Source organism: Nomascus leucogenys, chromosome 6 (genome assembly GCF_006542625.1).
Source record: "Nomascus leucogenys isolate Asia chromosome 6, Asia_NLE_v1, whole genome shotgun sequence".
Lineage (NCBI taxonomy): Eukaryota > Metazoa > Chordata > Mammalia > Primates > Hylobatidae > Nomascus > Nomascus leucogenys.
Genome location: NC_044386.1, coordinates 109,774,551 through 109,788,693, shown reverse-complemented (window position 1 = coordinate 109,788,693; position 14,143 = coordinate 109,774,551). Strand labels below are relative to the sequence as shown.

At 46.5% G+C, this 14,143-nt stretch overlaps 1 protein-coding gene across 1 annotated transcript in view; it reads left to right on the top strand.

The window, feature by feature from the left end:
• The window catches only part of LOC100592663 (golgin subfamily A member 2), a 61,465-nt gene extending 56,105 nt beyond the window's left edge, over nt 1-5,360 (top strand). The window contains 10 exon segments of the mRNA XM_030815133.1: nt 1,683-1,787; nt 1,983-2,055; nt 2,211-2,225; nt 2,451-2,760; nt 3,354-3,698; nt 3,773-3,877; nt 4,309-4,374; nt 4,630-4,832; nt 5,082-5,246; nt 5,327-5,360. Coding sequence (XP_030670993.1) covers nt 1,683-1,787; nt 1,983-2,055; nt 2,211-2,225; nt 2,451-2,760; nt 3,354-3,698; nt 3,773-3,877; nt 4,309-4,374; nt 4,630-4,832; nt 5,082-5,246; nt 5,327-5,360 — 1,421 coding nt within the window.
• Nucleotides 5,361-14,143: the final 8,783 nt, after the last annotated feature.

Sequence of the window (14,143 nt, the reverse complement as noted above, 5' to 3'; positions counted from 1 at the left end):
GCTTTTTAATCTTTTTCATGTGCTCGTTAGCCATTTTTATTCTTGTGGGAAGTTCCCGTGTCTTCATTGCCCATTTTCTGTTAGAAATTATTCCTTTTTTCTGAGTAATTTTTTTTTTTTGAGGCAGTTTTGCTCTTGTTGCCCAGGCTGGAGTGCAATGGCGCCATCTCAGCTCACCACAACCTCCGCTTCCCGGGTTCAAGGTGGAAAAAACTCAAAACTTAAATTTCCTGTTAAATGCAATTTGAAAATATAGCCAATGATTCCACTTTTCTTCTCTAGTAAGGTTGGACATTCTGATCTACTTGGTGTTTTATTATAGAACTCTTAGTGTGCCTGAGTCTTACATTGTGAAGATGCTTTTCTAAAACTTTACATGTAAGAGGATATACATGATATTGGATGAGATCAGGCTGGATGAGAACTGATACCTGTAGATATACTTTTTAGACAAAATCTCTGATTGCCACTCGTTTTCTTATTGAACTCATAAAAATAAAACACATTGGATGGAGGGTGGGAGTAGGAAGGAGATTTATGTGTTTTAATTGCATGTCATTGTTTCATAACAATACAGAACATATGGTATCCCTGGCTTTGGACCTACAGAAGGAAACACATTTTTCTACCTGCCATATGCCAGAGGTTCTTGAACACCTGGAGGGATTACTGCAGCCCTGGGGTGGTGAGAGCCCCATCCAGCTGGGGCCATGGTCTAGGGATCACGCCGGATATGGGGAGGCTCCAGCCAAGAGCTGAAAAATTTGAGTCCTTGTTCTTCTCCTGCCATAGAATCCTCTAGAGACTGCTAAAAATCTACAGATTGAGGCCCTGCCATAGACATGGGGAATCTGAATCTCAGGGTTAGGGCTTAAAATTTTTTTTCTTAAAGCATCATGGGTGAAAACCATTATTTTATAGATTACATTTATATGGCTAGCTCACGAGTCTGTTTATTTCCTTCTGAGGTTCAAGCCAACATTTTCACTATTTCCTGGTAATAGAGTTGTGCTTTCTTTTTTTTTTTTTTTTTTTTTTTTGAGATGAGGTCTCACTCTGTGACCCAGGCTGGAGTGTGGTGGTGCTATCTCGGCTCACTGCAACCTCCACCTCCCAGGCTCAAGCTATTCTCCTGCCTCAGCCTCTCAAGTAGCTGGGACTACAGGTACATGCCACTGCACCTGGCTAATTTTTGTATTTGTAGAGATGGGGCTTCGTCATGTTGCCCAGGCTGGTCTGGAACTCCCGAGCTCAAGGAATCCACCCACCTCAGCCTCCCAAAATTTTGGGATTACAGGCATCAGCCACCATGCCTGGCCTGAGATCTCTTTAAAATTATTTAATTTTTTGTTTCTAAAGCAAAGAAACTTGACAGAGACTTTATTGACTGAGTCGTACATTGAGCCTAGCCCTAGCCCTTTTAAAGGCACTGTGTGGAACGGTCCGGGCTCCCCAGATCGAAACTTCTCCCGCTTCACCATCCAGTTGTCTAGCTGCTGCGAAGCCCTGGATGCTAACCAGCAGTTACAGCAGGCCATGGAGGAGCGGGCACAGCTGGAAGCATATCTGAGGCCCATGAGGCTTTGCAGAGGGAGGGATGTGGAAGGAAGATGACCCCAGGTGGCCAGGAGTAGGTGAGGACCAGTGACAGCCCTTCCTAACTTCTGCGTCGATTCTCGCAGGTGATGGAGTGGCTGCAGTATCTACAAATGGAGAGACGAGTATGCTGAGTATCTCCATGGAGAGCATGCCACGTGTGGCAGAGGATGCAGGAGATTTTGGAGCAGGTGAGACCTGACGCTTCAGTCCCCGCCTTAGAGAGGTCGCTTGATCGTTCTGACCACCTGTGCAATGGGAGGAGCACAGCCAGAGGTGGTCATGGGTCTGGGCTTTGTGGAGGTAGGGGGCAGAGAGGGAGTTGGTAGCCTGTCCAGCCACCAGCCCCTCTCTCCAGGGCCCTTTCCCCCCGTACTTTGGGCAAGTTCGCACATTGAAGGAGGAGAAGAAGCATGACATGCGTCAGGTAGAGGAGCTGGAGACAAGTTTGGCTCCACTGCTCACCATTGAACGAAGAACCAGATGGGTGAGCTGGGGCTGAGGTGACCTCGAAGCAGGACTGTCATCAGAGGGCTGTGGGGGTGGCTTAGAATGCCCCAGGGAGGTGGGTGAATGGAAGGGCTTTGAGGCAGAGGGAAAATGGTCTGTGCCAGAAGACGGCAAGTCTTGTCATCTCCATGAGCCTCAGTGTCCCCATCAGCAAAGAGGGAGGAGTGCTGATTGTCAGCCACCCACAGCGCTATCTAAAAGTGGCTTGGAAGATTGGCTACCATCCAGGTGCAAGGAATCATTAGCAGGGAGGCCAAGTTTGGGGGGAGCCTGAGAGGAGCTGTGCACCAAGAGGAGGGTTTTTTGAGAATCCAGAGGCCCTTATTGTCTGCTTCCTTTCTCAGCTGAACCCTACACCCGGAGCCCCCAGCAGGACCCTCGGAGGTGGAGCAGCAGCTACAAGCCAAGGTCAAGCACCTGCAAAAGGAGCTGGAGAGTCTGGCAGGACAGCTCCAAGCCCAGGTGGAAGCCAACGAGGGCTTGAGTCAGCTGAACTGGGAGCAGGAGGAGAGGCTGCGGGAGCAGAAAGCAGAGCTCTGGGAGAAGCAGGGAGAGGCGGGCAGGTCCTCCGTGCAGAACGACCGCACCACCATCAGCCACGCGCTCTCCCAGAATCACCAGCTGGAGGAGCAGCTGGCCAAGGTGAAGCAGATGGTAACCCCCGCCCCATCCAATAAGGGCTAGGAGGCAGGCACCAGTCTCTGGGGAAGGGAGGTACGAGGCCAGAGGCAGCTCTAGCCTGGGGGACAGGTGACCCCAGCACCCTCCAGGGCAGTGCTGTGACTGTTTCTTGCTTCCTGTCCTCCGAATTTTAGAGGTGGGTAGCCCTGGGTTCCTCCCAGGTCTGGACATCATCATCCCAGCTAGAGGCATGGAGCCCCCCAGTCATAGGGAAAGAGACAGCGTTATAAGAGCCTCCTTAGATTCAAACTGAATTCCGGCCTCAGCTCCACTGCTCACCATTGAACTACCTTGCATCTCTAAGACTCGGTTTCTTTCACTTAAAAAGGAAGTGAGCCTTTTCCTCACTTCAGCACAGAGGTGTTGAGGATTAAATGAGATAATACGTGGAAACATTAGGCATGTAGCACACTCAGCAGATGGTGGTTGGCGCCCTCTGCTTTTCCTCCAGTCTGTGGCCTGCAGTTTAAATGGTGAGAAAAGGGTGTGAGATTTGAGGCTGGGGAAGGAGGCATGGGGTTCTAGGCAAGTAGGGGCAGTCACTTAGGCCTGGAGCAAGGGGCCAGGGACCTGGGCAGGTGACAGAGCCCCACAGTGCCCTCTCTACCCTATTAATGGGCCCAGAATCTGGAAGCCAGCCACTAGCTGCCCTCATGCCCAAGGGCTTCCTGCAGGTGGAGCTGGAGAGCCAAGAGGCTCAGAGTCTGCAGCGGCAGCGAGACCAGTACCTGAGTCACCTGCAGCAGCACGTGGCTGCCTATCAGCAGGTGACCTCTGAGAAGGAGGCGCTGCACAGGGAGTTACTGCTGCAGACCCAGCTCGTGGATCAGCTGCAGCAGCAGGAAGCTCAGGGCAAAGCAGTGGCCGAGATGGCCCGCCAAGAGCTGCAGGAGACTCAGGCAAGGGAGTTAGTGAGGGCGGGGCCCCGAGGGGATGACCTGGCAACCTCTGTGCCTTCTCATTCTCTTTCCTGGCCCCTTACGAGTGCCTGGAATCTACCAGCCAGCAGAACCAGCAGTTACAGTCCCAGATGAGCCTCATGGCTCTCCCTGGGAAAGGTACAGGACACCACTCAGAGAAAGAGGAGAGAGCCCCAGGAGGAAAGGGGGACTGTTAGCAGCATAGAATTGAGGAGTTGGAAGAGATCTTTAAGACAGCTGGTCATTATGCTGACCGGGTGTCTGCACTAAGTTCGGCATCAATATGGTGACCTCCTGGGAGCGGGGGACCACCAGGTTGCCTAAGGATGGGATAACTGGCCCAGGTCAGAAAGGGAGCAGGTCAGAACTCCCGCACCGATGGCTAGTGGGACTGCACCTGGGCAACATAGCGAGACCTTGGCTCTTAGAAAAAAAAAAAAAAGTGAAAATAGAGAACAGCTGCTCATTACTCTCTGGGAAGGGGCTGGCCCAGGGTTATACATTGAGGATGGGCACAGAGGTGGCCTACCGGTACCTCCCTTATTGAGTTGTCTGAGGACCCCTCTGGCCACCCCCCACAGGAGACGGACTGGGCAGTAAGGAGGAGGAGGAGGCACCTCAGCCCATGCCGAGCATCTTGGAGGACCTGGAGAGCCGGGAGGCCATGGTGAGCCTGACTCCCGCTGCCCCACCTTTGCTGCCTCCCTCTGTGGTCCCTGCCAGACCCCCTTTTGCTCTTTGTTTCCTGCCCTCTGGTTTCTCTGGACCCTCGTGCCTTCCCTGGGAGCCAGTGGTCAGACATCATTTCACCTGTGACCCCCAGGTGCACCCTCTGAGGCCCCAAAGGGAAAGCTCCTGTCCCCCTCCCTGCCGCATTTGTCCTGTGTATCCCCCTAAAAGAATGCATATATCTTGCCTGCAGGTGGCCTTTTTAAACTCGGCTTTAGTCAGTGCCAAGGAGGAATAGCAGGCACAGCTATGTGGGCAGCTGAAAGAGCAAAGGGTGTGCTGCCAGCGCCTGGCTCACCCAGTGGCCTTGGCCCAGAAGGAGCCAGAGGTGGCTGCCCCAACCCCAGGGACTGGGGGCGATTCTGCATGTGGGGAGATCCACCGGGTTTTCACCATGTTGGCCAGGCTGGTCTTGAACTCCTGACCTCAAGTGATCCGCCCTCCTCGGCCTCCCGAAGTGCTGGGATTACAGGCCTAAATCACCACACCCAGTCCAATGAAGACCTTTTTAAAATTTGCAGTTCAGGTTGTGGAAAATTTGAGCTACAAATTAGCAAGAGTTTACTCTTCACATGAATGTTGTCAGATTCATCTTTTAATAATTGGTGTTTATATTTTCATTTAATGTCATCCACTTTTCTACAGGGTATGGACAGTGGATTTGCAGGTGGAGAAGACAAAATTTATGTTTACGATCAAGCCTGGAGAGGTGGTAAATAAAGATATGGTCCAGAGTATTTATAGGTCCAGTAAAAATCTGGACAAAGACATGTATGATGATTACCTAGAAGCCAGAATAAAGACCAACAGGTATCAAGCCATACAACTCTGTTTCAGTGTTTACACCAGCGAAAATAAAGTAGTTCATAGTCTTTTCTCTTGTTCCCTAGATTTGTTCCCAACAAGGAGTTTTTCAGACCATAGACAGAGAGGCCCAGAGGCTGAGAAGGACCAGTTCAGTTTGAGGAAGATTCTTTTGATTTGGACAAATTTTTGGAAGAAGCCAGACAGCATGGTGGCTCTCAAAGACCCTCAGCAGCTGCCCCAGAGAACATGAGCATGAAGGCAAGAAGAGGAGGAAGGAGTAGACACACGTCTCTTCAAAGCCAATCAACTGTGATTATCCATAACCCTAATGATGCAAGTGCTATGGCGCAACAGTTTGTGAATGGTCAGGATACAAACCAAATCTGGATGCTACTTTTTATTATTGGAGAAGGCAAGGGCGGGGAGGGGGCGGAGATAGAAAATTTTACTTTGAATTATTTAGTTTTTTTAAAGAGTGGGTTGTGTTTGTGCTTCTCCCACCTTTCAGCATTTATAGAACATGCTGGCCCACATACACAGTCAAGACCACTTCCTTTTGTGTGACACTAGTAGTTCGGGTTAATATTTTGTGTAGGAACAGCTGCTTATGAGTCAAGTCACCCCAACGGCAGTGAGGAGGGGGATGTTCACATATTAGAACTTTCCTGCCAAATAAATGTGGCCCCTGTTGTGCTGTGTTTAATTTGGAGTGGGGAAAAGAAACTCTTACTTCGTTTCAAATCAAAACCTTTAGACAAAATTCTCGGTTATGTTTCCTTTATGTAATAGGCTGGGACAGTCTCAAAAATCTTCCTCTTCATCAGATGTTTGCAAAACTTTAGGCCTTTGAGCTTGAACTTGGAGCTGAAAAAAATAAGCACTGTAAGGGAGGAAAGGCAATGTCTGCAAAAACATTCTATCTGAAAATCACCTTTTTATGAGGGAGTCAGTAAAAAGAACTCAGGCAGTTTTTATTTGTACCTTGTTCTTTGATTTGTTTTCTCCTCAAACTCCCTTTACCATCTTTGTTGTTCTCATTGACTCCGTCACCCTCCATTAAAAATTGTAAATTGGGCAAGTCACAGTGGCTCAGTCCTATAACCCCAGCACTGTGAGAGGCTGAGGCAAGAGCACAGCTTGAGGCTAGGAGTTCAAGACTAACCTGCAGCATAGAAAGGCCCAGTCTCAATGAAAACAAATTAAAAAATAAAATATAAATCAATCTTGCCCAAGATCCCATAATAAGTGGGAAAGGCAAAATTTCAGCCCCAGCTTACCTGACTTGAGAAATGCGCTGCTATGTCCACTGTGTTCTATATATCTTGCTAACCATTACAGGTCTTCTTGTACTTTTCCTTTAAAACTGGGAACTCTTCCACCCCACCATTCTAACAAGCATGAAGGCAGCTTCAGTTACAAATCTCTCAAAGTCCCCATCATTCCACATTTATGATCTATTTAATTGACACATAATCGGATAGTAGCTACATGTATATCATAGATGTATCTGATATACAAACAGATTGACTTGACTCCATCTAGAACATGATTTTCCTGTTGTAGTGCATTCTGAAGTTCTGAAGAAGACTGAACCCAACCCGAACCTCTGTGAAAGCCAGTCTCCTTGTCCTAGAAATTCAAAATATGGGAAAAGATTAATTGAAAGTTTCCACGAGCTCCAAATCAAACTGCCAACTTTTTCATCGGCCACAATTGGATTGATCGATTGATTTTTTGAGACAGGGTCTCGCTCTGCAACCCAGGCTGTGATGTGAACGTGACTCACTGAAGCTTCAACTTCCTGGGTTCAAGCGATCCTCCTCCCTCAGCCTCTTCAGTGGCTGGGATCATAGGTGCACACCACCATGTCTGGCTAATGTTTTGTATTTTTTGCAGAGATGGTGTCTTGCCATGTTGCCCAGGCTGGTTTCAAACTGCTGGGCTCGAGCCATCCTCCCACCTGGGCCTCCCAAAGTGCTGGAATTACAGGTGTGAGCCACCGCGCCCAGCCTCAAATCGGATTCTAGACATTTAGAAATGTCAGCAACCTTGCTTCATACCCTTCCTTGTTACCCAAGGCTAAATCCCTATGTTCATGAACTTACTCTGCTTTCCTCACTGCCATAGAGAAGATATGGATAATGAGCTTTCTGTGTCATTCTAGACGCAAACCATATTAACAGTAATAGCCAAGGGAGATTGTGATCAGAACTCTTGTTTCTAACCTCATTTCTAGAAACTAGAAAATTAGGCCTCAAAACCTAGGTGCACTATGATCATTTCTGAGCCCAGTCACCCTCATCACCAGCACTACCATCATCATGAGTTCCTAATGAAAAACAAGAAAAGACAACATTTAGCCCCTACTTAACCTCGTTACAGACTTCTGGTTAATTTAAACAATTTTGTTACTTTCCCTTTGTGCAAGTGGAAAACTTCTTTGCTTTTCTGAGATGGAGTCTTGCTCTGTCGCCAGGCTGGAGTGCAGTGGTGCGATCTTGGCTCACTGCAACCTCCAACTCCCTGATTCAAGCTATTCTCCTGCCTCAGCCTCCTGAGTAGCTGGGCTTACAGGCACATGCCACCATGCCCAGTTAATTTTTGTATTTTTAGTAGAGACGGGGGTTTCACAATGTTGGCCAGGCTGGTCTCGAACTCTTGGCCTCAAGTGATCTACCTGCCTTGGCCTCCCAGAGTGCTAGGATTACAGGTGTGAGCCACCGCTCCCAGCCTACATTACCACAGCCCTTACAGTGCAACAAGGAAAAACACGGTTTCAGTGAGGTGCGTGTAAACTCTGTGTACTCAAATCACACCCTAGAAAGCCCACAGAAAAATACAGCCCAGGATAAATGTATAGACTGACTTCTAAACCCTCACAAGAAAGCGAAGGAAATGTAATTAATATAAAAATAATGTTTTATTAGTTATAAATCTAAAAAAGGTACTCAATGAAGATAAAACTGAAAATATTCTCTGTCGATTATTAGACATCTATTAGAAATCATTAGCATACTATAGTAGGCAGAATTCTAAAATGGGTCCCGTGATCTCACACATTCCCCATGTTACACCCTACACAATCCCCTCATTTTGAGTGTAGGCAAGACCTGACTTGTCTCTTGTTGTTGTTGTTGTTGTTGTTATTGAGAGGGAATCTCACTTTATCACCCAGGCTGGAGGGCAGTGGTGCGATCTCAGTTCACTGCAGCCTCCACCTCCCGGGTTCAAGTGATTATCCTGCCTCAGCCTCCCTAGTAGCTGGGATTACAGTTGGTGGGATTAGCCACCATGCCTGGCTAATTTTTTTTGTATATGTTTAGTAGAGATGGGGTTTCACCACGTTGGCCAGGCTAGTCTCAAACTCTTGACCTCAAGTGATCTGCCCGCCTTGGCCTCCCAAAGTGCTGGGATGGGAAACCTGACTTGTTTCTAACCAAAAGAATATAGCAAAAGTGATGGGATGTCACTCCTGTGTTATGTTCTATATAAGGTACCATCTTAGCAGACTGGAGAAGTCCTTGCTGGCTTTAAAGAAGCCAGCTGCCATGTTGTAAGACAGTCTACAGATAAGCCAGGCAACAAGGAGCTTCAGGCAGTCCCTAGGTGACAGCAGCTCCCAATTCAGAGCCAAAGGTCATCAAGGAAACAGACCTCAGTCCTACAGTTAAAGATGAATTCTGCCAGCCACGCTGAGGGAGCTTGGAAGTCAGTCTTTTTCCCCAGTTGGCCCTTTGATGAGACACACTACAGCCCCAGCTGACACCTGGATTATAGCGATGTGAAACCCTAAGGAGAGGACCCAGCTAAACTGTGCCCAGCTGTGACATATGTGTTATTTTCAGCCATTATACTTGTGGTATTTTGTTATACAACAATAAAAAAGCTAACACAAATACCTATAAAACTTTTTTATTTTTTAATAAGTATCACTCAAAATGTTATCAATAAAGACTTTAGACCAGACACAGTAGCTCATGCCTGTAATCCCAGCATGTTGGGAGGCCAAAGCAGGAAGATTGCTTGAAGCCAGCAGTTCAAGATCAGCCTGGGCAACATGGCAAGACCCCCATCTCTATAAAAATAGGCCAGGCGCAGTGGCTCACAGTTGCAATGCCAGCAGTTTGGGAGGCCAATGTGGGTGGATCACTTGAGTCCAGGAGTCTGAGACCAGCCTGGGCAACACGGTGAGACCCTATCTCTATAAAAATAGGCCAGGCATGGGCCAGGTGCGGTGGCTCGTGCCTGTAATCCCAGCACTTTGGGAGGCCGAGGTGGGCGGATCACGAGGTCAGGAGATTGAGACCATCCTGGCTAACATGGTGAAACCCCGTCTCTATTAAAAAATACAAAAAATCAGCCAGGTGCGGTGGCGGGCATCTGTAGTCCCAGCTACTCGGGAAGCTGAGGCAGGAGAATGGCGTGAATGCAGGAGGCGGAGCTTGCAGTGAGCCGAGATAGCACCACTGCAGTCTGGCTAGGGCGAAAGAGCGAGACTCCGTCTCTAAAAAAAAAAAAAAAAAAAAAAAAAAAAAATTGCAATATATGATAATCATTTTTAAAGTATTTGACTAAACCCGATAGGTTTCCCAGAAATGAAAAAAAAAATCAATTTTAAAACCAAAGCTGATTTTTAGAAAATTTCAAAATGTAAATCAGCCCTATCCAGAATATAATTTCTTTGAAACTTTAAGGAGTAATTTTATAATAGTATAACTATTAAAAAATGTAACTGTTATTTTAATGTTTTGAAATAAAACATTTTAAAATACGAACACTGTAGCTTGAAAGAAATAAACTGGAGAAGGAAAAGTAGAGAAAGAAATGTCCATTCCAGTCCAAAGCTTTATTTATCAAGTTTTCTTAGAATGACTTTTACCTATTTACGAATTCTTGTAAATAGAATCTATAATGGAAATACTGACAGACTTTTGTCTAAAGTGTCATTATTGAATACTGCTGTGATGTTACTGTAATGTAATAAATTATTGTTGCGAAGTGCTGTTTTTGACTTAAAATTTTATTTTGTATGTCTTGAAAACCATAGTATTAAAGGTATCGAGATTGTGCAAATGCTGTGCACAATTGGCATGAGATAATGTTTTTATTTTTACAAAATTGTAATATAACTATGCAAGTGTTTATTAAAAGAACACAAACTGAAAAAGTTATGGGATTAAAAAAAGTAATGGGATTAAAAAAGTTATAAGATGTTCTGCACCGTGGCTCACGCCTGTAATCCCAGCACTTTGGGAGGCCGAGGCGGGCAGATCACAAGGTCAGGAGATCAACACCATCCTGGCTAACACGGTGAAACCCCGTCTCTGCTAAAAATACAAAAAATTAGCCAGGCATAGTGGCACACTCCTGTAGTCCCAGCTACTTGAGAAGCTCAGGCAGAAGAATTGCTTGAACCCCAAAGGTGGAGGTTGCAGTGAGCCGAGATCGCGCCACTGCACTCCAGCCTGGGCAACAGAGTGAGACTCCGTCTCAAAAAAAAAAAAAAAAAAAAAGTTATGAGATTAAAAAGTTATGGGATTAAAAAAAGTTACATTGTGGGATAAAAAATGTTATGAAAAAGGGCTGTAGAAAAAAATTGTGGGAAAAAAGTTTTTTTGTGGAATAAGTTATGAAAAATAACTTATTCCAAAAAAAGTTTTATGAAAAGCTATAGGATTAAAAAAAAAAGTCGTGATAAAAATTAAATAAATAAAAGCAGGCCACTGTCAGCAAAGCCTGGAGAAGTGTCTAATGGGGAAGGCAGGTGCAGACGAGATGAAGATCACTGTCATCCCAAAGCAGGGAACTAGGCCTGGCGTGGTGGCTCACTCCTGTAAGCTCAGTATTTTGGGAGGCCGAGGTGAGAGGATCACCTGAGGTCAGGAGTTCGAGACCAGCCTGGCCAACATGGCGAAACCCTGTCTCTACTAAAAATACAAAAAATTAGCTGGGCATGGTGGTGCGTGCCTGTAGTCCCAGCTACTCAGGAGGCTGAGGCAGGAGAATTGCTTGAACCCGGGAGGTGGAGGTTGTAGTGAGCCGAGATCGCACCATTGCACTCCAGCCTGGGTGACAGAGCAAGACTCCATCTCAAAAAAAAAAAAAAAAAAAAAAAAAAAGTTATGGAAAAAACTTACGAAGAAAAAATTATGGGATAAAAAAAGTCATGGGATAAAAATAAAAACAAGGCTGGGCACGGTGGCTCACACCTGTAAGCCCAGCACTTTGGGAGGCTGAGGCAGGTGGATTACCTGAGGTCAGGATTTGAGACCAGCCTGGCCAACATGGAGAAACCTCATCTCTACCAAAACTACAAAAATTAGCTGGGAGTGCTGGCGCATGCCTATAACCCCAGCTGCTCCAGAGACTGAGGCAGGAGAATCGCATGAACCTGGGAGGCGGAGGTTGCAGTTAGCCGAGATCGCAGCACTGCCCTTCAGCCTGGGCAACAGAGTGAGACTCTGGGGGAAAAACAAGGAGTGTAATGTAATGCTTCACTCATCTTCTTTAAGCGGCAGTGGGAGTAAATCCCACCACTTTAGGGCAACCTCCATCTCCCACTGCAGCCAAGATTCAATCTAAGGGGGTTAGTGGGAAGAAAGGCTCAGCATAAAATACCATATGAGCTCTCAAAGTCCTGTGCGAGCACAGCATATTTTTTGTTTTTTGCTTAACCTTGTATTATATAGCTTTTCAAACATAGAAACGTAAGGAGAAGTTCAGCAAAGTGGCATGTGCCTGTATTCCAGCTATCTTGGGGACTGAGGTGGGAGGATCACTTGAGCCCAGGAGCTCAAAGCTGCTGTGGGCTATGACTATGCCACTGCACTCCAACCTGGGCAACAGAGCAACACTCCATCTCTAAATAAAGAAGTAGAATACTAAAATGCAATAAACCCGCATGTACCCATCAGCTTTAACAATTAACAAATGGCCAATGATTTTTTAATCTTTTTATAGACATGGGGGTCTTGCTATGTTGCCTAGGCTGATCTTGAACTCCTGGGCTCAAGCAATTCACCTGCCTCGGTCTGGGATTACAGGCGTGAGCTACCGTGCCTGGCCCAATCTTTTTCCTGAGTGTTCCTACATCCCCACCTGGGTTATTTTAAAGCAAATCCCAAACATATTTTACTATTTTTTTACTTTTATTTTTTGAGAGACAGATTGGGCCAGGCACGGTGGCTCATGCCTACAATCCCAGCACTCTGGGAGACTGAGGCGGGCAGATCACCTGAGGTCGGGAGTTCGAGACCAGCCTGACCAACATGGAGAAACTCTGTCTCTACTAAAAATACAAAATTAGCCGGGTGCATGGCACATGCCTGTAATCCCAGCTACTCAGGAGGCTACAGCAGGAGAATCGCTTGAACCTGGGAGGTGGAGGTTGCAGTGAGCTGAGATTGTGCCATTGCACTCCAGCCTGGGCAACAAGAGCGAAACTCCATCTCAAAAAAAAAGAGACAGATCGTGTCACTGCAGTCCAGCCTGGGTGATAGATAAAGCCAGACCTTGTCTCAAAAAAAAAAAAGAAAAGAAAAGAAACGGTGTCTCACTCTGTTGCCCAGGCTGGGGTGCTGTAGCATGATCATAGCTCACTGCAGCCTCAAACTCCTGGGCTCAAGTGATCCTCCTGCCTCAGCCTCCCAAGTATTGAGATTAAAGGTGCCCAGCACCACACCTGGCTATTTTTTATGTGTTGTAGTTGACCAATCTTATCTCAAACTCCTGGCCTCAAGCAACGCCCCCATGACCCTGACCTGGACCTCCCAAAGTGGTGGGAATTACAGACATGAACCATTACTCCTGGCCAAATTATTTCATCTGTGAAAACCTCAGTATGTATCTCAAAGAGATAAGGACTTGTTTTTAACAGAAATACAAGCCTGTATAACATAGAAATACAAAAAATAATAATTAGAAATACAACACCTGGCCCCAACTTTGTGGCTCACGCCTGTAATCCCAGCACTTTGGGAGGCCAAGGCAGGCGGATCACTTGAGGTCAGGAGTTCGAGATCAGCCTGGCCAACACAGTGAAACCCCGTCTCTACCAAAAATACAAAAATTAGCCGGGCATGGTGGCACGCGCCTGTAATCCCAGTCTACTGGAGAGACTGAGGCAGGAAAATCGCTTGAACCTGGGGCGGCTCGGGGGTTGTGGCACGGAGCTTGCAGTGAGCCGAGCTCCTCCACTAGGCAAAAGGGCGAGACTCTGTCAGGAAAAAAAAGAAAAGAAATACAATACCTGAAAAGTTTTAGTAATTCCTTAAATCAGTTATCTTTGAATTCTTATCCAAAAAAGATCCACACATTGAAACATTTTGTTGATACATCTCTTAAATCTCTTTTATTCTGAAGTGTTTCCCCCCCCCCCACATTTCCCCCTTTGCCATTTTTTTGAAGAAGACAGATCATTTGTCCCATATAATTTCCTACATTTTGGATACTGTTGATTTCATACCTACGATGTCTTGACATATTCCTGCTAATCTCTATATAGTCTATAAACTGGTAGTTAGATCTTGAGGCTTGATTAGGTTCAATTTTTGGCAATAGGTGATGCTCTGTATTTCCTATGCATCTCACCAGGAAATGACATGATGGTATGACTGATCACAGTTAGGTATTTTTAGCTTGATGCATCCATTATGTCTTTTGTTGTTGTTGTTGTTGTTGTTGCGTGAGGCAAGGTATAGCTTTGTTGCCCTGGCTGGGGTGCAGCAGCGCGATCGCAGTTTACTGAAACCTCCGCCTCCCTGACTCGAGCGACTCTCCCATCTCAGCCTCTTGAGTGCTGGGACCCCAGGCGCCGCCACCTAATTAACAGACGCGTTGCCTCCGTTTTTGAAATGTCCCTTTCAGGATGCCGTCCCCTTCCTGGTACGCGAAGCGCTGGG